Source organism: Theropithecus gelada, chromosome 3 (genome assembly GCF_003255815.1).
Source record: "Theropithecus gelada isolate Dixy chromosome 3, Tgel_1.0, whole genome shotgun sequence".
Taxonomy (NCBI): domain Eukaryota; kingdom Metazoa; phylum Chordata; class Mammalia; order Primates; family Cercopithecidae; genus Theropithecus; species Theropithecus gelada.
Genome location: NC_037670.1, coordinates 17,888,585 through 17,913,258, shown reverse-complemented (window position 1 = coordinate 17,913,258; position 24,674 = coordinate 17,888,585). Strand labels below are relative to the sequence as shown.

Sequence of the window (24,674 nt, the reverse complement as noted above, 5' to 3'; positions counted from 1 at the left end):
CCCCCCCCCCCCCCCACCCACTCCTCCATCAATCCATTGTTCTGTTCATCCAACAAGTACCCATTACCCCCTTCTGCATGCTGGCACCAGGGGGTTGGACATGCTTAGGGGGTAATGGGATGGCAGTAGCAGGGGGCAGCCACAGCTTTCAGGCTTGAGGTTTGTTCTGGAATGGGCCACCTGAAATCCCACTAGGTGCATGAAGAGGGTGGATTTATGTGATTTGTCACTGCTGCACTATATGTGTAGTAGTGGGAAGGGATATTCCCCAGTATCTGGTGAGAATGGAAGACACCATTCTCTAGCAGTGTCTGCCAGGAGAGGGCCCAAGTAAGGAAGGTTGAACCCCCAGTGGACAGCAGCGTTATGGATAGAGGGCCCAGATCTCCTAGAACCTGTTGTAATGGCTGTGTGTGTACCTTTCACTACATTTGTGCTGATGGGCCTCGCAGCACAAAAAAGACTCTGCTGCCTGGGCAGGAGCTCCTCTCATCTACAGGGTGCAGTTTAAGCACAGGCACATACACTCTAGGTTAACAGTTGAAATTCTGAAGCAAGCGTATAGAAGTACGTTTGTGAAATGTACTTGAAATACTATGGAAATTGGATCCAAAGCAAATCATAACAGTGCCAATTCTTGGTGTAATTATAAGTGTTAATATTGAAAATAAAGTTTACATTGTTGTCTTTTTTCCCCTTTGATTCCAGAAAATTAGCTACAATTTTCAAATAAGCAGGAACTTACTTAGGTTGTGTCAAGTAGAGCAAAGTGGACAGTCTTTCAAATGCATTGCTGCTGCGTGTGCACTGTGAAGGACAGAGCACCTTCAGGAAGGCAGGGCCCTTTGAAGTTTGTGCTCTCACGCGCTGGCTCTGAGCTGTGATTTTGTTGCTGAGTGTCTGCTTCAGCGGTTCATGTAGCTTTCTAAAGCTTGCTATTGGTTAGGCATGCTGGACTGAGGCGGGAAACGAGTGCGTGGATCAATGTGGCTCTGTACGTGTGAACGCGTATGGACATACATGCATAGGGTTGGGGGAACGGGGGACAGGGACAAGAAGGGCCAGGGCCTGTGACCACATCAGAAGCAAGGGTGATGCTCTGTGGCACAGCTGGCCCTCGAAGTCACTCAGTGACCTAGGCTTCTTCCATCCTGGAAGAAGCTCTGTTCTCTAACAGAAGGTTCTGGAGTCACCTTGGCAGTTGCTTCTAGTCCAGTAATAGATAGGCGAGAAAGAATACAGGGAAGCACGCAGGAAGCTGTGTGAGTTGGCCTAGATGCAGTGGCACACGCCACAAATTGCACAGAACCCCCACAGGAAGTGAGCCTGGGTCCTTGCCCATCACCTCTTTCCAGCTGGTGTCCAGACCTCGGGGTGATCCCTGATTGTTGCTTCATTGGTCTGGCTATGGCTTGTCGTGGTCCGGCAGCCTGGGAGCCATGCAGCGACAGGGGAACCGCAATAAAATACACTTATTCAGGAGAGGAGGTTGGAAGGGCCCAGCCTGGCCCTGTCTTGCCAGCTTCCTGCACCCTGCACAGCAGGGAGCGTCCTCATTCTCCAGACCCTGATTCTTCTCGGTGGGGGAAAGGTCAGGGGGGGACTCCTTTGTCCGTCGTTCTCTCAGCCACTGGCTTCATCATTTGGGGGTTCTTTCTGATCATTGCCTTCAGAGCCCCATCTGAAGAGGGTGTCAGTGTAGAACACAGTGAGTCAGAATGTGGAAGCAAATGGAACCATCTGGAAGTTTTGCTCTAGGCCTTATAAAACACATAATTTGTTAGGTGTGAAATATATAGTATGTGTAGTAGTGATAATAGGATGGAATAAATGCCTTAGATTTGCAAAATTATGTCAGAGAGTTTAGGGATCTTTGGTCCTGTACCAGTGACATCATTTTGTGGCTCTTGGGGACTTGGGGAGGGACCTCCCTGAAGCCACTGTGCAGCAGCCTCGTGCTCAGGGCTCACAGGTCCCATATGTGTTTCCCCCACTTCCTCCACCAAAGCTGAGCTGTCCTACCTTCCTCACATCCCCACATCCCGCAGGCGTCCCTCTGCTTAGCAGCTATTTATTCTGCCTGTATTTGGGCCAATTGCATAGGCTGTCTGAGACCTGACAGTATGCTGGAATGTACAGGGCATACAGTATTTTGTGTAATATCATGGAAAAGCATGCAGTTCTTTCGGTTGATGGTGGTTACAGATAAGACTGCAGAGACAGCTCGTGGTGGGTTGGAGTGTGGCTCAGTCTCCCGTGGGTCTGCTCCCCTTCCAGACTGCATGTGGAATTCTGCATAGAGTAAAGCATATTCCGGTATGTAGGAGGAAGGCTTAGAATAAAATTTAACTTTTTTTCTTATGGAAGCAGTACATGTTCATTGTAAGAATTAGGAAACATAGATACAAAATAAACTTTATGAAAAACTTTATGAAAAAGGTGATCATCTGCATTAGTCTGTTTTTGCACTGCTTAAATAAAGACTGAGTAATTTATAAAGGTAAGAGATTTAATTGATTCACAGTTCCACATGGCTGCAGAGGCCTCACAATCATGATGGAAGATGGAGGGACAAAGGGATGTCTTACATGGCAGCCAGCAAAGAGAGAAAGGAGAACCAAGCAAAAGGGGGAAACTCCTTTTAAAAACGTCAGATCTCATGGGCCTTCTTCACTACCATGAGAACAGTATGGGGGAAATTGCGCCCGTGACTCAGTTATCTCCCACTGGGTCCCTCCTGCACGTGTGGGAACTGTGAGAGCTACAGTTCAAGATGAGATTTGGGTGGGGACACAGCCAAACCATATCATCATCCTTGAAGCTAAATCTTTGAATGGGAGCAAAGCCATAATAATTTTCTTCCAATTCCTAGTACTAGAATTAGATTTAGAAGTGTTTAAGGCTTTGTATTTTTGTGTTATTGTGACCAGGAGCTCAGTAATGCCTAACTTCTGCCTTGGAGGATGATGTGAGTGTACAAGAGGGGTGGCCACATCCCTCCAACTTCATTCCTGGTGTCCAACAGGAGGCGAATAGCCTCCTTTGCACCTCCTAGCCACCATAGTCCTCTCACATTGCCAGCCCCTTCTGACTTTTGGGGTTGTTTTACCCTCTGGACAGCAGTGTGAACAAAGTATGTCAGGCCAAGGGGGCTGCTCCCCATGGGAGGCCTGGCCGTGTTGGCTTCCAAGAGGCCAGATAGGTGCTGCTCACCATAGAAAGTGACCCTTTTCCCTGGTCCTGAGCCAACCTGTCACTTCCATGCTGTGTCACTTTGACAACTATCTTTGCTTTCTACAGAATGAAAGGAAACTTTCAAAAGTCAACGTATTAAAGCCTGTTTGCATTTATTCTTTTATGAATTTTGCTCACATTTTGTCTACCGCTTTTTAAATTGGTTGTTTGTCTTTATATTATCGATCATAGTAGTCTGCTGGAAGGTTGACCACAGAAACCTGGTTTTAACTTTCAGGGAGGTCACCATGTCTTCCTCCATTCAGGCCCATCGGGAAGGGGCTGCCTTCTGTCAAGGCACATGCTCCAGGTCCCTTAGATGGAAGGAAAACACATGGTCTTTATCCAGTGGACTCAGGGTGCAGGTAACTGGACAAATTAACCTTCATCATTTTCACAGATCCCCGTAGAGCTGGACCGAAGGAGGTGGGAGATCCCTGCCGGGAGCCGCTGCAGTGGGAGGGCTTACAGACGTTCGCATAGCCTCTTTCTATTCGGTGGTTTAACTCCCGTTAAAAGGAGTGGCTTTCAGCCTTCTTGCTTACTGTCTTGCAGCGTGTGTGTGTTCACGTGTTCCATGCACATTTGTAACTCTCCCCATGCTCTCTGATTCAGCTTTGTTCCCGTAGAGTTGCCCCAGCAGTGCTTTGCCGTGATGATTGTGTGTTTTAAAATACTTCCAGTTGCTTACTTCTGTTTAGTTATCTCAGTGCTAAATATTGTTAATTAATTAAATATAAGCAGCATGTTCTAGATTTTATATCTTCCTGGATATAAATCTTCCTGGATATGACTTCCACTCATAACATTATGGATTTTTATTGTAAACAAGGTAGAATTTTATTTGCCACCTAATCATTTCATCATGGTGAGTGTCCTCCTTACAGAGCGTATACTGAATTTGGGTTTTACTCCTGTTTTGTTCATTTCCACAAGTTGAACTCTGTGTTATTATCCCATTTTCTGTTAGGGTCATTGTGTTGTTAAGTAATCAACTTGCACAGAAGGTGTGCACTTAGAAGGTTAACAGAAAACAAGTTAAAACATGACTGAAAATATATTTCTGTAAGAATTACTGTAGTTCTCCTGAGAGTATAAATAGCCAGGGTTTTAAAGATCTGCTTTATAGGATTTATACTGCAAATAACTTGGCAGGATTAATTGGCCTGCATTTGCTTGCTGTAGTCAGTACCATCTAGTGTTTTAGTCAATATCAGTTTTTGTAGTGTGGATGAAGCTGGTGATGGCAGCTGCAGCCTGTCTGGAGTTGCTGCTGCCATGTGTCAGCTGCAGCGGGGGAGGCTGGGGCTCTGTGCTCCATGGAGCTGGTGGGAGCCGGGAACAGGTGGAAGCCCCACCCCCCTGCAAGTTGGAGGAGCAGGAGCCCCGCCATCCTGGGCACAGCTGCAGCCACCCATTAGCAGCTGTGGACCCAGGCATCCCTGCACTCACCAGGGCCCAGGAAGCCCCCCTGCCCCGACAGGCTCAGAAGTGCCTGCTCCCACTGCCTGGTCTCTCCCTGCTCCCAGCACCTGCTCCAATTTCAGAGCAAAGTTGTGGCCGAGCCGGGGCACTGTCACAACCTGGCTGGGAGTGTGTTCGCTCAGGGCAGTGCTGACATGCCAGCACCCTGCTGCCTCGGCCCCCTCCAGACTTTGGGCACTGAGGAGCATGAGAGGGAGGCCATTGTGGGACTGAGGGCAGCAGAGCGCAGGCCTTGCAGGTGCCCCTTGACAGGAACAGCCTGGGTGCCGTGTGCACTGTGGACGGCAGGATAATGGTGGCGGGAGGCAGACAAACTCCTGGGAAGAAAGGGGAGGGTCCCTGGTGAAACTCCACCTTCAGCTCACAGAGGGCTTGAGGCCTGGGGACCAGGCTGCCGGTTCCGCAGACCAGAGTGAGAACTTATGGTGCTTTTTCCCGGCCCACCCATGGCTGCCCATGGACCAATCAGCACACACTTTCTCTCCTCTGAAGCCCATAAAAACCCCCGGACTCAGCCAGACTCGGGCAGAAGAAGGGACGACCTGCTTGTGGAGAAGAGCTACCCACTCTGGGTCTCTCTGAGCCGTTCTGTCACTCAGTGAAGCACCTCTTTGCATTGCTCACCTTCCACTTGTCCATGCACCTCTTTCTTCCTGGACACGGGAGAAGAACTTGGGATCTGCTGAATGGCAGGGCTGAAAGAGCTGTAACAGAAACAGGACTGAAACACACCCTTTGCTTGCCACGTTGCAAGCAACGAGGAGAGAAGGAGAGAAGAACTGCAACCCTTCAGGGAGCGCAGACCTAGGAGCTCCCTGAGCCAGGGCGGTGACGCCCTCATTGGGGCCCTGCAGTTCCTGGTGTTTCCAGGCTTCTGGGTACCACCATGTTCCCTGGTTTCAGCCATGGAAGCTATGTGTGGTATGCCTGGTTCAGCTGCAGCCTTGCAGGGAGCCAGTGCCCATGCCAGTGCCTGGAGCTGCCCACTCTGCCACAGCCAGTGTGCCTGGCTGTACACAATGGCTGGACCCCACGTCCACTCACTCACACATCCCTTCCCGCTCCATGCCTGGCTCACCCTTGGCAGGCATGGGATCCAAGCCGGAAGTGTGAACCGAGCGCAGCCTGCCATGCTGTGTGGGCAGAATAAGCCCAGCAGGCCCAAGCAAAACTCGGGTAAAGGCGCCACCAGTGACAGAGGTTTCTGGCCAGAAAAATGATACCCTGAGGATCCTGTGACACTAGGCTCTGATTTACCAAAAAGAGCCACACCTGACTAGGGACATGGGGAAGCAGGGGCATGCAGGTCTGTCCACGAAAGCCCCACTCCTTGCTTTAGGGACAGTAGCTGATGCCCATGAGTGCTCCTTTATGCAGGTGCTGTGCTGGTGCTGAATCACCAGGGCTTGCCCTGCCTGTAACCCCACCACCAAGAAGGTGTGAGAGAGTCTCAGCTCACAGCACCAGACACTTCAGACCCAGGTTGGAGAGCTCGAGGGCCTGAAACAGGCTCCAGGAAGATGTGAGTCTCAACTCACAGCACCAGACACTTCAGACCCAGATGTGAGTCTTAACTCACAGCACCGGACACTTCAGACCCAGGTCGGAGAGCTCGAGGGCCTGAAACAGGCTCAGTCCCAGACTCTCGCCCAGTGCTCCCTCGCCCGCTCGTCCAGCTGTCGTTCTGCAGACCGCAGGCTGGTCAGAGGCTTCCCATCCAGAGTGACCCAGCAAGGTGTTCCTGTTTCTTAGAAGAGGACAATCATAGCTGCATGGGAAAACAGTTGTTAATGAGGATTGTACTAAGTAGATCCCTTTCACATCAATAGTAACCAATTTAAAGCCCTTTCATTTACAAATGTTTCTGATTTAAGGACTTAGAGGTTAGTTCCTATGCAATCAAGTTTAGATGTGTTTTGGAGAAAGTGGATACAGCCCACGTGGTCCCAAAAGGCAACAGGGCACAGGTAACATTCCCTGGCTGTGATTAGTTAGTTGAGGACACCACAACTGGAAGCATCCACGATCTTCCTCACAGGAAGCACCCGACTGAGAGCGGTGGACGCTGAGGATGAGGCTTAAGTCTGCCCTAGCAGAGCTCAGGGCCTGGTGGGAAAAGCAGGGTGGTCAGGCCATGGGGGGAGTGAGCAGAGAGGGGTAACCAACTCTGCACAAGGAGCCAGGAATCCGCCCGCTCAACCAGGAGCACTGACTCTGAATCTGGGCTGGGGACGCTGAATCTGGGCCCTCAAGGCCCCCCAACCGGGGGCACTGACTCTGGGCCCTCAAGGACCCACACCGGGGGCGCTGACTCTAGGCCCTCAAGGACCCACACCGGGGGCGCTGACTCTGGGCCCTCAAGGCCTGTGGTGCCCACAGCTCCATCCACAGCAGCGAGCCTTGTGCAGTTTCACTACAATGGTAGCACACATGCAACCTCCTGGGGGCTGCTGGGGCCTATGGGAGTCAGGGGTGTCGACAGTGTGCTCCCTGGGCCTGCTCAGGGTGATGCTGAGTACCAGGCAGCAGTGAGTGGGGTGACTGAAGGGAAACTCGGGGGACATCTGGCCCTCTGTGCTCTGCCACGCTTGTCCCCATGCTTGCTGTGTTTGGTTTGGGGCCATTGGCCCTGCTCCTGTAGACTCAGAGTAGCTGTCTGTCCCACGTTTCTATAACCGAGTTCGCTCGACACAGTCAACTTGGGCTGTGGGCTTTTTTTGCTGATCCCTAAATTGGTGACGACTAGTGTACATTTGAATAGTTGCCACTAGTTGGTACCTTTCAATAAAAAGTACAGATTAATAATAAATGGTAGAAGTTCATGCTTCTTCCTTCTGGCGAAGACCAACACATGGCCCTATTTTAAAGAGCAGAAAGCTGCAGAGCCACTGCCACATTGCAGGCACCATCCAGGATGTGTAGGCATCTCAGGGATGTTTTGGCACTCAGAGGATTGTATGGTTTATTTTTAGGAAACAACTGTAGCAGCCAAGTGAAGACACTGGACAGGGGAGGACAGCTGTTGCATGTGTCCACGGGGCCTGAAGCAGGCCACGAAAGCCCCAAGTGTGCCCCTGTGTTGGCACAAGTACAGGGGCTGCCAAGGAAAAGCTAGGGGTGGAGGAACTCAGTGCACAGTGTTCCTGAGGGGCAGGCATGGTGTCCAGTGGGGAGGGGTGGAGAAGACTGAGCCTGCCCCAGCCATGTGGGCCTTGCAGTCTGCTGGGAGAGGCAGGCCACAAACAGGGAGACAAATTGTGGATTGCACTGTGTGGAGGGAGAGGGAGGGGAGCACTGGGGTGGGCTGGTGTTGTGTGAGCTGGGACTTGGGCAGTAGGAGGTGGGGTCTGATGAAGCCTTGCACGAGGACATGGCAAGGAGGGAACAGGGAAGCACCCCAGGAAGTTGGAGATGCTCTGGTGGGCATGGCGAAGGGCTGACGATGTTCCCAGTGGCCGTGACACATGGACATGTGTTAGAGCACGTTTTTTATTTATAAAGACATAGCCCTGGCTGCTGTGAGGAGAGGGGCTCTCAGGGTCAAGAGAAGGCAGAGAGGCTCCTGCATAAGCTGAGTGGTAACAGCAGGGCAGAGGCAGACAGGCTGATGTGTTTAGCCCAACTTTGGGAGAAGAGCTGGTGACATGGGGTGTGGGGTAAGAGGGGAGAGAGAACCAGGTAGTCTCCAGGTGTCTGGCCTGAGCGCCTGCTGTGTGCAGTGCAGGGACAGATGGGTGCAGTGAGGTGACAAGATTTACTCACGTGCATTGGTACATCTGCTGCCCGGGGTGGCCAGGTGAACAAGGAGCTGGTATTTGTCAAAGCTGAAAACACCTTACTTGGGCCCCCTGGAGCACCCAGGCCTCACCAGGCCCACCCCCGCCCAGCCGCCCTAGAGCTGCCTTGCTGGGCCAGTCTACTACTGTCTGTGCTATTGGCATGTGCTTCTCCCATGATGCATCCCTTTTAATGAGGGAAGAACTAGAGCCACAGTTTGATGAAGTTGCTGACTGGGCAACTGAGGTGTTAGTGCCCTGTGCAAGGTGCCCTGACTGACACCTCTACATGTTACTTTCTGTCATTTGTCATTGATAGAATTTCCTCTTCTGTTTCAGTAGATTCCTATTCTCATCAATATTTCCCACTTAATATGATGAATATTGTACATTATTATACTTGTTTTAATTATCTCCTTTTGCATTGCACTAGAAAAAATGCGTTTGCTGAAAATTAGGCACAAATCTTGCTTGCTCTGTGTACAAGATCTGTATCTTGTTCAATGTGTACAAAATCTCTATAAAGATTCACTTAGCAGCAGATTGCAGGGAGGGTTTCCTAGAAGGTAAAATATTTCACTGAAAATATTATCAATTGAATATTTTGGAACACTTTAGTGATATTGTTTGGTTTAGATAATACTGAAAGCAAAATATAAATTATGAGGTGAAGTATATCTCTAAACATGCATGATTTGCTTGTTGAATTTCAGATTGTTTTCATTCAAATGATGTAAGAGGTTTATACTTCAATTGCTTTTGTTAAATGAGCAAATCATCATTCAATTTTTTTGCTACAAAGTTAATCTAGCTTTGGAATGCTGCTTGATGTATAGTAAAGAATCAACACGAATAATCTCCACTTTAATAACGTTTCTCTTTTTTTTAGTTTGCAGTTCAAAGCTATTAAATATGGAACCCATAGCAGTCATAAAGAATATGTAAAAGTTTTCTCAAAGCTATCCATTTTTGAGGGGAAAATGGATTTAATCCAGTTATATATGTTAGTAATTTTAATCACGTTCACCAGTTGTCTTAAACAGTTTTTAATCTGTAAACTTTTAGTGGACTCCTAAAGATGGCATTTTTTACCAGCACGATAGAGACTATTCAAGTTCTGATGCATCTTTGGTGTAAATAAGTCATGTTTTTAATATTTTATTCCAGGATATGGTTTTTCATTAAGGGAAGGGGAGAAAAAGGGTAGGTATACTCATTGTCCAAAGTTGATAAGAACATTATATATATTGATTATACTTGTGGTTGCAATGTAAGTATCTATAAAAAGGTATAAAGAATAATACAACAATCATTTACCTACCCCCAGTATAAAACATATAACATTGCCAATTTGATCATGTTAGCTGAAATCAAAAGCAAGCTCATGAAGAAATGATCAGGACACGGTGAGGGAATGGCCTTGTTTGATCCAGCTTGATCTTCTTCCATGTCAGCACCCAGTGTCTGGTCCTGTTTATTAAAAATAAAAAGCACGTTCATATGTCCCTGATTTAAGATGCCACCTTTACCAAATATTCTGTGTCTGGATGTGTTGTGTCTGATTCTGGATTTTTTTTTTTTTCCATCACATTGACCCTCTTTGTCCATGAGCCATGCCATGCTGTGTTGCTTTAGGCAGTGAGGCTCTTTATTTCTAATAGGAAGGACTAAGCCACCTGCTCCTTTGGTTCAGAGTTTTCCTGAGTATGTGTTTATCCTTTTCATGTAAACATTAGAATCAGCTTGTCTAGTTCCATTAAAAAAAAGTTGGATTTGTACCTGGAACCAGGTGAAACTGAAGTCTCAGGTCTTCTGCAGTCAAGTTCAATGTTCTTCCACACTCACCACCTCCCAGCTCTGTTTTACTTCTTACTGCATTAGGAGGCATTCTGAGAAATGAAGAGGTTGTTCTGAATATTGCTATCAAATAAGGCTTTTTTAAAATTGACCATTCTTGGAATTTTGTTCCATAGGGAATATTTGATAGGGCTTTAATTCTTACTTGTTTGTAGTTCAAGTCATAAGAGGTTCTTTTAAAAAGGAAAGAAAAAATAGCTCTGTGAAATGTGCTAAAGTGTTTGCATTTGCTATTTTGCTTTGTTTTGTAACCTTTGGTACAAGAGTTGGCATTTGTCAAAGCTGAAAATGTTGGCTTCTGCTCTGCAAGAGATTTGTAGCTCCCATTCTTAATGTGGGTGGTACCTGCTGGTACTCACCTGCCACCACACTCGGCATGACTGTTTTCTACTGTGAGACATTTTCCATGTCCTTTTAAAAGAATTTTAATACGTAAGGGCAGGAAAACAAGGTGAACTACATGAATTCGGTGAACGACATGAGCTGGGCTCACTCCTGTGCCTCAGCACTTTTATTGTTGTTGTAAAGTTTGTTTTTCCTGGTCCCGGGTATCTGAGAGAAGTCAGCCTTCTCAAGCAAACCAATTATTGATTAATTATATATAAGAATTAAATTAGCCTTTTGTGTGTCTTCTGCCTATTATTAATAAACTTTTTATTTTGAAGGCTGGGTGCGGTGACTCATGCCTGTAATCCCAGCATTTTGGAGGCCAAGGCGGGTGGATCACCTGAGGTCAGGAGTTCGAGACCAGCCTAGTCAACATGGTGAAACCCCTTCTCTACTAAAAATACAAAAATTAGCCGGGCATGGTGGCGTGTCCCGGTAATTCCAGCTACTCGGGAGGCTGGGGCAGGCAGCTCGAACCTGAGAGGTAGAGGTTGCAGTGAGCCAAGATAGTGCCACTGCACTCCAGCCTGGGCGAGCCAGACTGTCAAAAAAAAAAAAAAAATTAAAAATTAAAAAAACTTTTTATTTTGAGATAATATGGATTCACATGTAGTTGTAAGAAATAATACGTACATGAACATAAGCCTTCATTTCTCTGGGATAAATGCCCAGAAGTACAATTGCTGAGTCATGTGGTCGTTGCATGTTTTATTTTCAGGAAACTGCCAAGCTACTTTCCGGAGTAGCTCTCCCATTTCACATGTCTGCCAGCAGTCTCCAAGAGATCCCTCTTCTCCACAGCCTCCTTTTCACTTGGGGCTGTCACTATTGTTAAAGCGACACTATACTTAATAGCCCTTCTCGGAGGCGTGCAGCGGAGTTATCTCACTGTAGTTCTCAATTGCGTTCCCTGGTGACTCATGATCCTGAGCATCCTTTCATGAGTTTATTTTCCATCTGTACATCCTCTTCATGTCTTTTGCCCATTTTCTAATTGGACTGTTTGTTTATTTTGCTGTTGAGCTTTGATAATTTATTATATATTCTGTTTGTTGGAGATGTGTTTTTCAAATATTTTCTCCTAGTCTGTGGCTTGATTTTTCATCTTTTTAACAGGGACGTTTGCAGAGAAAAAGTTTTAAACTTCCAGTTTGTCAGTTGTTTCTTTTGTGGATTGTGCTTTTGCTGTGAAGTCTAAAAACTCTTTGCCTAGCCCTAGATCCTGAGGATTTTCTCCTATGACTTTCTAAAAGTTTCATAGATTTATGTTTTGCATGTAAGCCCATAATCTATTTTGAGTTAAGTTTTGACTAAGGTAGGAGACCTGAATTGAGGTTAATTTTTTTGGATCTCTAGTTGCCCCAATAAGGCCGTGCCTCCTTCACGGAATTGCTTTTGCACCCTTGTTCAAAATCAGTTCGACATATTTGTGTGGTCTATTGGGGATTCTCTGTGCTATCCTGTTGTGATCTGCTCGTCTGCCTCTTGCCAACACTGTACTGTCTTGATGACTGTAGCTTTGTAGTAAATGCTGAGATCACCTAGACTGATTGCTCCCACTTTATTCTTTTTGATGGTGGCTACTTTAAAGTCTTTCTAAGAGAATTCTAACATCCGTGTCATCTCCCTGTTGGCATCTGTTGATTGTCTTTTTTTCATTTAGTTTGATATCTTCTGTTTCTCGGTGTGACAAGTGATTTTTTATTGGAACCTGTTTATATGATATTATGAGACTCTAAATCTTACTCAAGCCTTCCGTTTTAGCTGACTTTCTCATACACCGTGGTGTCAGAGGAAGCAGGGATGCTGTCTCATTACTGCTGGATGGGGGATAAGTCCAAGTTCTCCACTGGGGCTCCTGGATACCTCCCCGTTGTGAGAGGGCCTCATCACTGCTCCATTTGGAGCCTGCACTGACAGCACGGGCTAGCGTTGTTTCCACCAGCTGGGAAGAGAGTCCAGGTTCCCCACACAGTCTTCCATGACTCTGCATTGTGGTGTGGGAAGGGAAGGGGTTGTTAGAGCCTGGTGGGAATGAAAATTGTGGCTTGTCACTCAGCCTTGTCAGACACCACCCAACAAGGGGACTCTGGATTGTCCTTACAGCCTGGCACGGGGGCGGTGTGGTTGAGGTTTTCTCTCTGGTGTTTGCCTGGAATCGAGCAATTCTTGTCTAAAAAGTTTTCTGTCTTGCTGGGCTACCTCTTTCCTGGTCCTTTGGCCGGAGAGAGCAGCTTTTGTTGCGGCTTTTTATGTGTTTTGTTTTTGCCAATGCCTGTTGATGTTTCTGGGTTCTGGCTTCTTCAGCTCTATGTTGAGAAAATGAAGCAAAAGGAAAATGCAGGGTCGCTTTTTAGGTCCTGAGGCCCCCTGGCTTGTCAGCTTTCTCTGCATCTCTCAGTCTTTTTATGTGTGTTTTATGTATAATATCCAGGATTCTTAGTTGTATTTAATGGGAGGAAAAAGGAGAAGAACTCCGCCTTCCCACTGAGGACATTCCTTTGCCTATTTAAAACGAGTTTCAGCCAATAAGAACAGAGCTATTTGGACAGGCTTATTTGTTGTTCCTCCAGTTTATAGTTTGGGCTTCTGAGAAGCGCCTTGCCATCACTTTGCCTGCATAACCTCAGTGCCTTCACACACACCACCTGTTTTCCCGTCTTCATGATATACTCAGCCAGACCTCTCATCTGAAGCTCAGTTTAATGAGCATGTCCCCAGTTTTCTGGCCTGATCCCTCCAGCCAGGAGGCTCCTGGGAGCACCCACAGCCTACTGAGGGCATCTGCCCTGCCTGCAAGACAAGGCTCTTGCCCTCTGTTCCTACATCTCACTTCCCATTCTAGACCTTAACCCAATCACTTTTTATCAGTCCTTCCATAAGGAAAATATTAAAACATATACAAATACACAGTTGTATCAAGAACTCTGCATGCCCATCAGCCACATCAGTAATTACCAACCAGGGCCCTTTGGTTGGTTTTGTCTACACCTCGTCTCTGTTTTTCGCGCCACACTTAATTATTTTGAAGTAAATTCTAGATATTGTCCTTTTATTTGTAAATACTTCAGTATATGTCACTAAAAGAGAATTACCATTTCTACACCTAAAATAATGTATCATAATTCCTTAATATAATCAGCTATTCAGGCAATATTTAAACTTAAATGTTTCTCAGAATCTGATTTAGATTCTGGTGCACGTAATTGATTCTCAGAAAATATATCTTGAAATAATTAATGACTGTAAAATAATAATGCTTTTAAAACTATCTGGTAAACTTTCTTGAATAAAGGATTCTAAAGAGAAACTGATTTAACTTTTAGCAACACATTTACCTGAAATATAGTGAGATTGAAAGTTATTAACAAATGATTTCATGAAAAACTATATATCTAAAATAAATACTTTTAGATATTTGATATAGAGATATAAGATATATGCATGTTTTAGTACATTTTAGTCACCATTTTCTAAGAGCAATGAGTTTGCCTTTTAGTGATTTATAAGTTTTATTTGTATACAAAGTAATGTGATTATAAAATTTGCGAATCCTCTTTTTCCTCAATTGCAATTTGAGGATATTCTTTATTATAGATCATGTATTAATACAGTCTAACAAAGTATATCTAAAATATTTAAGAAGAGGAAATTCCTAAATTTGTTAGTAACCAGAAATTGTGATACTTGTTCTTTGAGGATTTCCTGTGTTTTCTCCTGCCAACAAAATAGTACTTTTATGTAGCTAAGAAATTAGATTGAATTTTAACAGTCATATGCACTTTAGTTTTGTCTGCATGAGGAGCTATTCAAGGTGAGAGAGAAGTAGCTAAGAGAGAAGCTGTGGGTGCTGGTTCTGCGGTGTGGCTTTAGTTTACAGCTGGAAGCCAAAAGTCTATCCAGAGTAAAGATAGATGGCAAGTATGTGAGCGCCCTTCTGAGGTCTGTCGCCATCTGTCGTGGCGTGTTGTGTCCTTAGTCCATCCCACAGCAGATGTCTTTCCAGGGTGCAGATGCCAGTGCCTTTGTCTCTAGTTCAGCGCTCTTCATGGCCCTCCATTGCCCGGAATCAAACCCACCCTCCTCAGAGTGGTGTGAGGTCCCTGGGCACTGGCCCTGAACCTCCCTTGCTGGGACCTGGTCCCACCCTCATCATCCCTCCATGTGGGAGAATCCACGGGAGAAGTCGTTTGCTGGACTGGAATCCACACGAGAAGTCGTTTGCTGGACTGGAATTCACGTGAGAAGTCCTTTGCTGGACTGGAATGTGCCAAGGAGGAGTATTTTTTACCAGATGGCAGATCTGACTTCTCTAACAAGACCTAGTTCTTATTTTATGATTTTTTTCCTTTAATTTGTAATAATATTGTAATTATTTCCTTAGAGTAGACTTACTTCACATTACTCATATCATAGGCACACTAAATGCTATTTTCTTACTGTCTTTCAGACAGAAACAGTCTCCGCCAGTCAAGAAACCCTCAAAAGTATTTTGCCATGGATATAGAAGATGAAGAAAACATGAGTAAGATCTAGGCCTATCACGTAGTATCAGATAGCCAATTTTATGTTAACATTTTGGTGTTTTTGCAAATATATTTCATGAGACCAATGTGGAGAATTGTGTTTTTTCCCGTAACATGTTCTACTGACAGTGGCATGTTTTTAATTTTTGGTGTGTTCTCTGCAACAGGTGTCAGAATTTGCTGTAGACGTTTTCCCTGCAGCGGTATGTCTAGGTTTTTCCTTCCTCGTTATCGTCATGGGGCATCACTGTGACGATGGAATGGGCTTCTGGGCACATCTCATGAAGCCCCACTGTTTCGTGTGGAGTCCTGTCACGGCACGCCTCTTAGAATAATGCTCTTGAGTATTCATGCATGCAAATCGAAGATAAATGTCTGAGATTGATTTAAATACCCAGTCCTTTGCAATAATAGTACAGAAATATTTCCCTTCAAAATGCAGGTTCTCCCTGCATTTTGAAGGAAGGGGGTTCACACGTGTCTGTTGATCTGAAGTTTGCAAAGGTGCTAATGAAAGCTGGGACTGGTGTGGGCCTCCTCCTTCCATGCTGTTCTCTCTGGGGCGGGTGGGTGGAAAGCCGCTGGGGTACGTCAGTGTTTCCTCTGTGTTTTCTTCTATAAAAAGCTCGTTGAAGGTACTTATCTCTTCTAGTTCATCTTCAGTCTCAGAAAACAGATTTAAATGCTTTCACAGAAGTTGGGAGAGTTTAGTAGAGAAATTACAACAAAGGCATCATTGCTCTAACTAATATAACTATCCATATTTACCTTCTTACTTATCTTAAGGAATAACATGCAGCTATCAATGATGAGTGACATGTCACTGGGAGTGATTATTGAGCATTAGAACTTGGCTCAGCACTTTCCCTTTGACTTCACGCAAAACTGATGATCTGGGGTCTTGGAATCGCTCTTGTGTACCGTGTAGAACCCAAACTGTGACCCAGCGAAACATTTCTGCGTGGTAGTGCTGCCCCGTGGGTGTGCTGTGGATGCTGTGGAGGGGGCTGGGCCTCTGCTCTATGGACTGTACGCTAAGTGTTGGCTTTGGTTGAAGTCAGCCGTCTGGGGTGTGAGGGTGAGACCACTTCCTGCAGCGCTACCCGGCTCCCATGGGACCAGTGTGCTCACCTCACTTCTGCTGATGTGTGCGCAGCCCATGGCTGCTGGTGATTGTTTTGTCAGGTTTTTTTCCTCATCAGTCCTGCTCTTGAGATCTTTTAAAAACCCAGCTTTATGTTTTTACTGGGCAGTTCTACTCACTGTTTCCAATTTTGCCACAAGCTTTAAGAGAGAGGTTACGTCCATACTCCTCATTTGAGAAAATGTGACCTGTGCTTGGCCCGTGCAGTAGCCCACCGACAGAGCGTGTGCAGGGGTCCCCAGGGCCTCTGTGTCAGGACTGTGGCCTACAGCCTGCAGCTGCAGTCACCTCGCATGGACAGAGGCTTCATGATCGTGTAGGTTCTGGAACTATCCCAAAACTGATCCTGTGATAACTTGACATGATAAACAATCCTCCCGAATAATTTTTCTGTAAAGATAAGCTGATGTTCTAGTGCTGAAACTTGGAAATTCTGGTTCTGTATTTTTTGTTTTTTTATCATTTTGAAAGCAATGCAAAGCCCTATCATGATCAGTTATGTACATTTATGAAATGTAGTAGCATGATACAGAGAGAGAAGGCATCTGTTGAAGAAAAGCTGTGAAAGTGGCATCTTTTTCTAGTTTTAGTATTTTCCTTTATTATAGTAGCATTTTCAATGACAATGAGAAAGTATTTCAGTGTGCTCCTGAAGTGAGTAAGAGTTTAGAATGTTTGTAATCTGTTACAGAAGTATATTCTTCTCAAAATTATTTGTCAATCCAATAGTAATTATTTTTATTTCTGAAAGAAAAGTATTTGGTTATTTCAGAGGTTATAAATATTTGGTTAAATGCCTGTCTAAATACATTTATAATGATTTGATTTTTGATATTGATAATTGTTTAGCAACAAAGTCAAAATGTAAGCAGTAATCTAGTATGTCATGTTCTTGCTCAGTTTATTAATCTCTGACTTCCATCTTGGCTCTACTTTTTTTTAACCTTTTTTTCCCTTTGAGCACCGAAAGGAGTAACCTATCGAGCTTTTGCTGGAGGATGTTATAAATGAAAATTTAATGTCCATTCCATCAGCTTTGTCAACTGGGAGAAGTGGTGTGTGTGTGAGGATTATTTTGGAGAAATGATGTCTGTAGAGAAAGTTTTAAATTTCTTAGCCTCTGCCACGGTGTGGCATCAGTTTTCCCACGGGTTGTGTCTAAACCAGGTTTATGCTCTGCTGTCTTGGCTGAATGATGCCAGCCCTGGAATTAGAGATCTTTAACCTCAAAGATTGGCAGCCAAGGGCAAGGACTTGGTCCCTTTCAACCTTCCCATGGATGAAGCTGATGAACATTTTCACAACTTTTCAGTTTGCTTAACATAATGAGAATCTACCTTTACACATGTAGTAGAAATAGACCCTAAAGCCACCATATGGGGCACGTGTAAATTGGTTTTACAATTTTAGCAATATTTTGGTTACTTAATATAGATTTTTGAAATCTGGTGGTAGATGTCTTTAACTTTCATTCACATTACAACCTTGCAGGGCACTGTAGCCCTCACCCCTGGGCTCCATGTGACAGCTGCCTAGCCATGATGGAGAGGAATTATTTCTTCTTCTATTTTTTAAAAAGCTCAATGAACACTTTTTACTCTAATTTTAAAATAAAAAATTAGGGCTGGGCACGCTGGCTCATGCCTGTAATCCCAGCACTTTGGGAGGCCAAGGCGGGCAGATCACCTGAGGTTGGGAGTTCAAGACCAACCTGGCCAACATGATGAAACCCCATCTCTACTAAAAATACAAAAATCAGCCAGGCATGGCAGTGCAAGCCTGTAGTCCCAGCTACTCAGGAGGCTGAGGCAGGAGAATCACTTGAACCCGGGAGGTGGAGGTTGCAGTGAACTGAGATCATGCCACTGCACTCCAGCCTCGCCAATAGACTGAGACTCTGCCTCAAAAATAAACAAATAAATAAATAAATAAAATTTTAAAATTATGTTTATTTTGCCATGTAATTTTAGAATTCTAAAATTATCTGTATTAATTTGAAATCTAAAATACTTTTAAAAGTTAGGATAAACAAATTTTTCTGGAAATTCATCAAATAATTGTCTTAAAAAAGACAAAATCACCAGAAAGTGTATTTATGAAGTTAGGAGGTTGTAGCCTGCCTACAGCTTCAGTTTTGTGTCTTGTTCTTACACACTTTCTATCATGGAGTGGTATTAAGGATTCAGACTTAATCAGCCCACATATATAATGTTCTCATTTTCAAATAGATGCTAGAAATAAAACCATTCCCTCCAAACACAACAACTAAAAAGCCGTAATACTTTACACAATTACATAAGCAGCTTTTAAAGATTGGTTCATAAACTAAATCAAATAATTGCATTTATTGATTGAATATTTTAAACCTGAAAAACTAATTATCTGTGGATGCAAGTTTTTAAAATAGTTTTCTCTTCTGAGAGACACTGCAATTTAAAACCCGTAGATAAAATGAGGGTAAACAACAGTGAAAGGAAAATGCTAAAATAAATATACATTAATCCATATATTTATATTAAATTGTCATTTCATTATAAAGACCTTTTTAATATGTAAGGTCTTTCTGGATTAATTTATCATCCCACATTTTGATAAGGTTGAAAAAGTCTAGATACTTCAGAATATTCTCAGAAAAAAAAATTATTTAAAGATTTTACTTTTTAAAGCAAAAGCAGTTGGTGACACTGAATAGAAATGGTATTAGTCACTGAGCAAAGTGTCAAATTACTTGTTTAGTTGAGGCTGATAGTTCTTTAAATGTCTAACTCTTCATGTATACATCAAGGAATAAAATGGATAAGCACACATCACTTACCCAGTTACAAAGAGAGCTAAAGGAATCTATAAATTTTGCATTTACAAGATCCTGCAACGAAGGCATTGTAAGTTACTCTTTCTGGGCACCACAGGTTCCAGCAGCACTGATGTGAAGGAAAACCGCAATCTGGACAACGTGTCCCCCAAGGATGGCAGCACCCCTGGGCCTGGCGAGGGCTCTCAGCTCTCCAATGGGGGTGGTGGTGGCCCCGGCAGAAAGCGGTCCCTGGAGGAGGGCAGCAATGGCCACTCCAAGTACCGCCTGAAGAAAAGGAGGAGAACACCAGGGCCCGTCCTTCCCAAGAACGCCCTGATGCAGCTGAATGAGATCAAGCCTGGTTTGCAGTACACGCTCCTGTCCCAGACTGGGCCCGTGCACGCGCCTTTGTTTGTCATGTCTGTGGAGGTGAATGGCCAGGTGTTTGAGGGCTCTGGTCCCACAAAGAAAAAGGCCAAACTCCATGCTGCTGAGAAGGCCTTGAGATCTTTCGTTCAGTTTCCTAATGCCTCTGAGGCCCACCTGGCCATGGGGAGGACCTTGTCTGTCAACACGGACTTCACATCTGACCAGGCCGACTTCCCTGACACGCTCTTCAATGGTTTTGAAACTCCTGACAAGGCGGAGCCTCCCTTTTACGTGGGCTCCAACGGGGATGACTCCTTCAGTTCCAGCGGGGACCTCAGCTTGTCAGCCTCCCCGGTGCCTGCCAGCCTAGCCCAGCCTCCTCTCCCTGTCTTACCACCATTCCCACCCCCGAGTGGGAAGAATCCCGTGATGATCTTGAACGAACTGCGCCCAGGACTCAAGTATGACTTCCTCTCCGAGAGTGGGGAGAGCCATGCCAAGAGCTTCGTCATGTCTGTGGTCGTGGATGGTCAGTTCTTTGAAGGCTCGGGGAGAAACAAGAAGCTTGCCAAGGCCCGGGCTGCACAGTCTGCCCTGGCCACCATTTTTAACTTGCACTTGGATCAGACGCCATCTCGCCAGCCTATTCCCAGTGAGGGTCTTCAGCTGCATTTACCGCAGGTGAGGAACGGTGCTGCTGCTTTAAAACACAGGGTCATTGCTCTTGGTAATGCTTCTAGATAACATTTTAGTTTCAGGATTACTATTGACTTTCCCCCTTGACATCACTCTGTCCCCATCAGGAGTTACTGGTAAGTCTGGCTGCTGGGGCAGTCTTTCCTTGATTTCCATGGCCATGTGGCCTCTGAGAAGCCATCTGCATCCTAGTGCTTGCTGGGTCCGTCGCAATGCCCGGCAGGGACACCTGAGGCCCCGTCCACCAGGGCAGTGTTTACAACACTATCCATAACTCTCTTCCCATTAGGCAACCCCCCCACCAACCGATGACCCTCATCCCACAGCAAGCCTTTAGCAGGAGAGAGGGAATAAGAGCCCAGTCTTTGAAACCTTGCCCCCAATTCAGCACCATTTTCCTTCAAAGGTCTCATCCAGGAATCTCACATTCAAGATAAGTGACACCAGCCCATCAGCAGCTGAAAACCCAAGTCTGAGTCAGGATGGCAGCCTCTGGGCTCCCACATGACTGACTGGTGGCTGTTCGCTGTCCCTCAGCCAAGGAGCCCCTCGAAGCAGAGAATGAGGCAGCACAGCAGTGAGCACCTATCAGAGGGCAGGAAGGGAGGGGCCTCCAACAACTGTTCTAGGGCCTGCCAGTTGTCTGGGAGTCTCTACTTTGAATTTCCTGCATGGGCTTTATGAGGACTTCCCCGCTTGCCCAGGCTGGAGGTGGGCAGCCACTCTTCCATTTGACCTTCCCCTCCCTTCCCCAGCCTAGTGAAATCAGGATGAAGGAAGGGGAAGTTCCAGGGTGAGCTCAGATTGGCTTACATGAAAGAGAAAAAGTAAAGGAGAAAATCACCTTTAGTTCTCATCTCTAAATCCTAAAACTCTCTGATTATGTGTTGCTTCTTTTCTTGGAAATCCAAAATTCCTCTGGTCTATTGCAAAAATTATTCTTTTGACCCTCTATTCATTTATTCCTTTGTATCAGAGTCTTCTTCACTTCGAAGATAACATGTATACTGCCCTTGACCAGAAGACTTGAAGGTGACTTGTATTCCCCTGGAAGAATCCAAGTGTCTTATAGTTTCTTTTTTGCTGTTGTCTACAATTAGAATAACCTCTGTGCAGTTGTAGTCTGAGATGACCAGGAGTTCTGTTTTAAAGGAAGGAAATGTATTTTATTTTGCCTAAAGGAACCAAATACAACATCAGTATAAAATAATATATTCAAGGTATTTCACTGATTCTTTTAACAAACCAAATACTTGCTTCCCTTATTAACCTCTCATCAACATTGTTCATAAGGATTATTAGTCCATTTGTACTTTAACAAATCAGTGGTGCTAGATCCCATGTGATTTTTTATTTTCAGGATTACTCTTTGCTAAAATATTAAAGCCTGAGTTCAAAATATTGTCTGATGTGACTTGTCTTCCCTTAATATTGACAGAGTGGCATATAAAACCATTGAAATGACATCAAATGCCGTGGATCCCAGATGTCTGAGCCTTTAGTATGTAGGCTGTGAGCACCTTAGGCGGACACAGATAGAAGCCCCAGTATAGACGTCAGCCCTGCCTCCCTGGCTTGGCGGTGTGCCTGCAGTGACTTCTGTGTGGAGCAGGACCAGAGGCCCTGGTGTGGGAAGGCTGGAGGGGCATCTGTTGGTCTCCGGCCTGGGGAGGGGTGCAGGTGGGCAGGGCCATCTCAGCCCCCTGATGCCATGTTCCCCTGGGCTCTGTAGGTGCTGAACACCAGGCTCTAGGCCTCATGTCCAGAACCACTAGGGCATGAGAGGATGGAGCTGCACTTCTAGTCTCTGCCAGAGGACCCTGCCACCTTGTGTCTTCAGAGCCCCCAGGGTAGCCCAGAAATGTGACATGTGTTCCTTGTAGGACCCAGGTGGCCCTCTCAGAACCCATCCTTTGGGCTTTGTTGCTGGGCTCTATTGTCTTCTGACAGGAAATTTCAAAATGTGCGTTCTAGGGTGGGTGGAAAACCCTCACTCTTTTTCTAGAGTAATCCTTGAGGGACGTAGGTCAGACATCCCTGCGTGTCATTGCAGGTAAATGGTGCTGCCTGGGACTGTGTGGCATGGGTTTAACTCTTAAAAGCATGTTTCTTTTGTTCTTATATCTGTCCCCCAAATTAAGAGAGAAGTCCTTCATTAACCATGCAGGGTGAGACCAGTAATCCCCTCAAGGGGAGGGGGCTGAGCCCTGGCCATGTGCCTCGGATGCCAGCGCTCACCAGCATCAGCCCCAGCACCAGACCTTCCACTCAAGGCTCTCGGAGCTCACTCTGAAGTTAGATTTCTTCGCCTCTCTTCGAAAATTTGGAGATTTGCCTATTCTTATATGAAATGGAAACTTTTATTTCCTCTGGCTTATCCCTAATCTTCTTATGGCTTTTTCTCTCTCTAAATTCGAATGAATCACCCTTTCCCTCTGGCGCCCTGGCCAGTTCGAATGCGTTACCCCTTCCCTCTGGCACCCTGGCCTCGTCCTGTTTCTGTCACAGCCTCAGTTCCCCGCATCCGCTCACCCCTGCATTGCGGATGCCGCTGCCTGTGGGTGCATGGATCCCTGCCACCAAAGCCATTCTCCACATGACTTGTCTTGAACACTGTCCTGTGGGGCTCACTGATATTTGCTGGTGCAATGATAAGAGGAAAACACCCTGACAACTATCTTTTCTATTCATTTCAGAAATATTTTATTAAGGACCACCTGGGGATGCTGGGTTTTCCTAGTGGTCATTTGATTTTCCAGACAAGTGTGAAATTGGTGGGACATGAGTTGAAACTGGCTCTTAACACCGACCTCCCAGCAGACATCATTTCCCAAAATGCCATGGGCTCATTATATCCTAGATAAATCATATGCCATAAGACCACGTCCAAAATGCAACAAATATGTCTGTTCTCAGAAGCACCTTAAAACAGGTGTCTGTCTGACCTGAACATATACCTGTTAAGGTGTTCCGGACGTCTAAGCGCTTTCCCTCCCTGTGCTGTCCTCTGGTACATGATTCTATCGTGCCGTCTGGGCGAGTGAGCGCAGCCAGAGCGCGTTTGTGTGGAGAGGCTGGAGTGACTGAGAACCCCTCGGTGGCGCCTTTGAGGGAGGTGCTGTGCACAGCCTGTGGCTTCTTTCCCTGGACCGCATCTCCAAGCTGCTCCTTTCTCTTGCCTGTGATTTTGCACATCACCCTGGGCTGTGCTCCCAGCTATGTGTGACCTGGAGCTGACTGAGCCACACCGTGTGTGCACGTGAGAGAGGGCAAGGGGGGTGGGAGGGCCATACTAGGTGGGTGTAGGCGTGGGCAGGTGGCCCTGAGCAGGCAGTTTTGCCTCTGTTTGCCTCGGTTTCTTCCTGAGGGCTGGGCTGGCCTGCGGTGAGGATTGGAGGGATGCTCGTGTGTGGTGCCCACACTCCACACTGGCCCCATGCGGGTGGCAAAGGACTCAGCCAGAGCCTGGCAGGATCCTGGGGTGTCTATTTCCAAGGAATGTTCTGAAAGAAACATACACACATACTTGTTTGCCAGATTTACCTGTGTGGTTTTCCAGATGAGAAGCAGCCTGTGTCACTCCATAAGGGAGAGTGCGTGCAGCATTCAGAGAGTGAGCCCTGCTCCCAGCTGCACCTGGCCCCTAACCTGCATCTGTGCATCCCACACAGGTTTTAGCTGATGCTGTCTCACGCCTGGTCCTGGGTAAGTTCGGTGACCTGACCGACAACTTCTCCTCCCCTCACGCTCGCAGAAAAGTGCTGGCTGGAGTCGTCATGACAACAGGTAACCATCTTGGTGTTGTATGTAACCCTGCCTGTTTTCATGTCTGACAAATGTGAAATGTTCTCAGTTGACAGAAACCACCGTGGCACACCAGCGGGAGATGGTTACTTCCTTTCTTCTTCAAAATGTCTGCCATACGCAAGTGTAGGAACTGCACATACAAGCTTTTTCCCCCAAATGTTCATCTTTTTAACCTAAGTTTGTTGTATTTGGAGAAAGCATACTATCTGATTCCTGTCATCTTCCTCCTGTGAATGGCCTCAGTCTGCTCTGGAAGATGGCAGGGGGCTTACTAATTCTGGCTTTATTTGAAAGTAGGGCCTATCTGTTGTATCAGTTAATGTTAACGATGCCAGACGAGTTTCTGTGTGACTTCTTTTGAGGAGGGAGAAAGCTCTAGCAAGAACAGAAAATCTGTGGGGGAAAAAAACGCAATTTAGAATGATAGAAGAAACTCTGTTAAATTAGTCTAGAAGTTCCCAGTAGCAAAAGGAACCCCCGAATCCTCTTCCCACATCCCGGGAGTGAGAACACGCAGCAGTGTGTCTCTGTGAGTAGCTCAGAGGAAGCCACAGCCTTGACCAGTGCCTGGCTCTCCAGGGTGGAGCAAGACTCAGGGA

The 24,674-nt window shown here is 45.9% G+C and overlaps 1 protein-coding gene across 3 annotated transcripts in view; it reads left to right on the top strand.

Moving 5' to 3' along the window:
- ADARB1 (adenosine deaminase, RNA specific B1) overlaps positions 1–24,674 on the top strand; it is a 138,688-nt gene that overhangs the window by 80,030 nt on the left and 33,984 nt on the right. For all 3 annotated transcript variants that reach the window (XM_025380195.1, XM_025380196.1, XM_025380194.1), the window contains 3 exons: positions 15,190–15,264; positions 19,319–20,253; positions 23,940–24,054. In XM_025380195.1, coding sequence (XP_025235980.1) covers positions 15,190–15,264; positions 19,319–20,253; positions 23,940–24,054 — 1,125 coding nt within the window. The remainder of the gene's footprint in view (positions 1–15,189; positions 15,265–19,318; positions 20,254–23,939; positions 24,055–24,674) is intronic.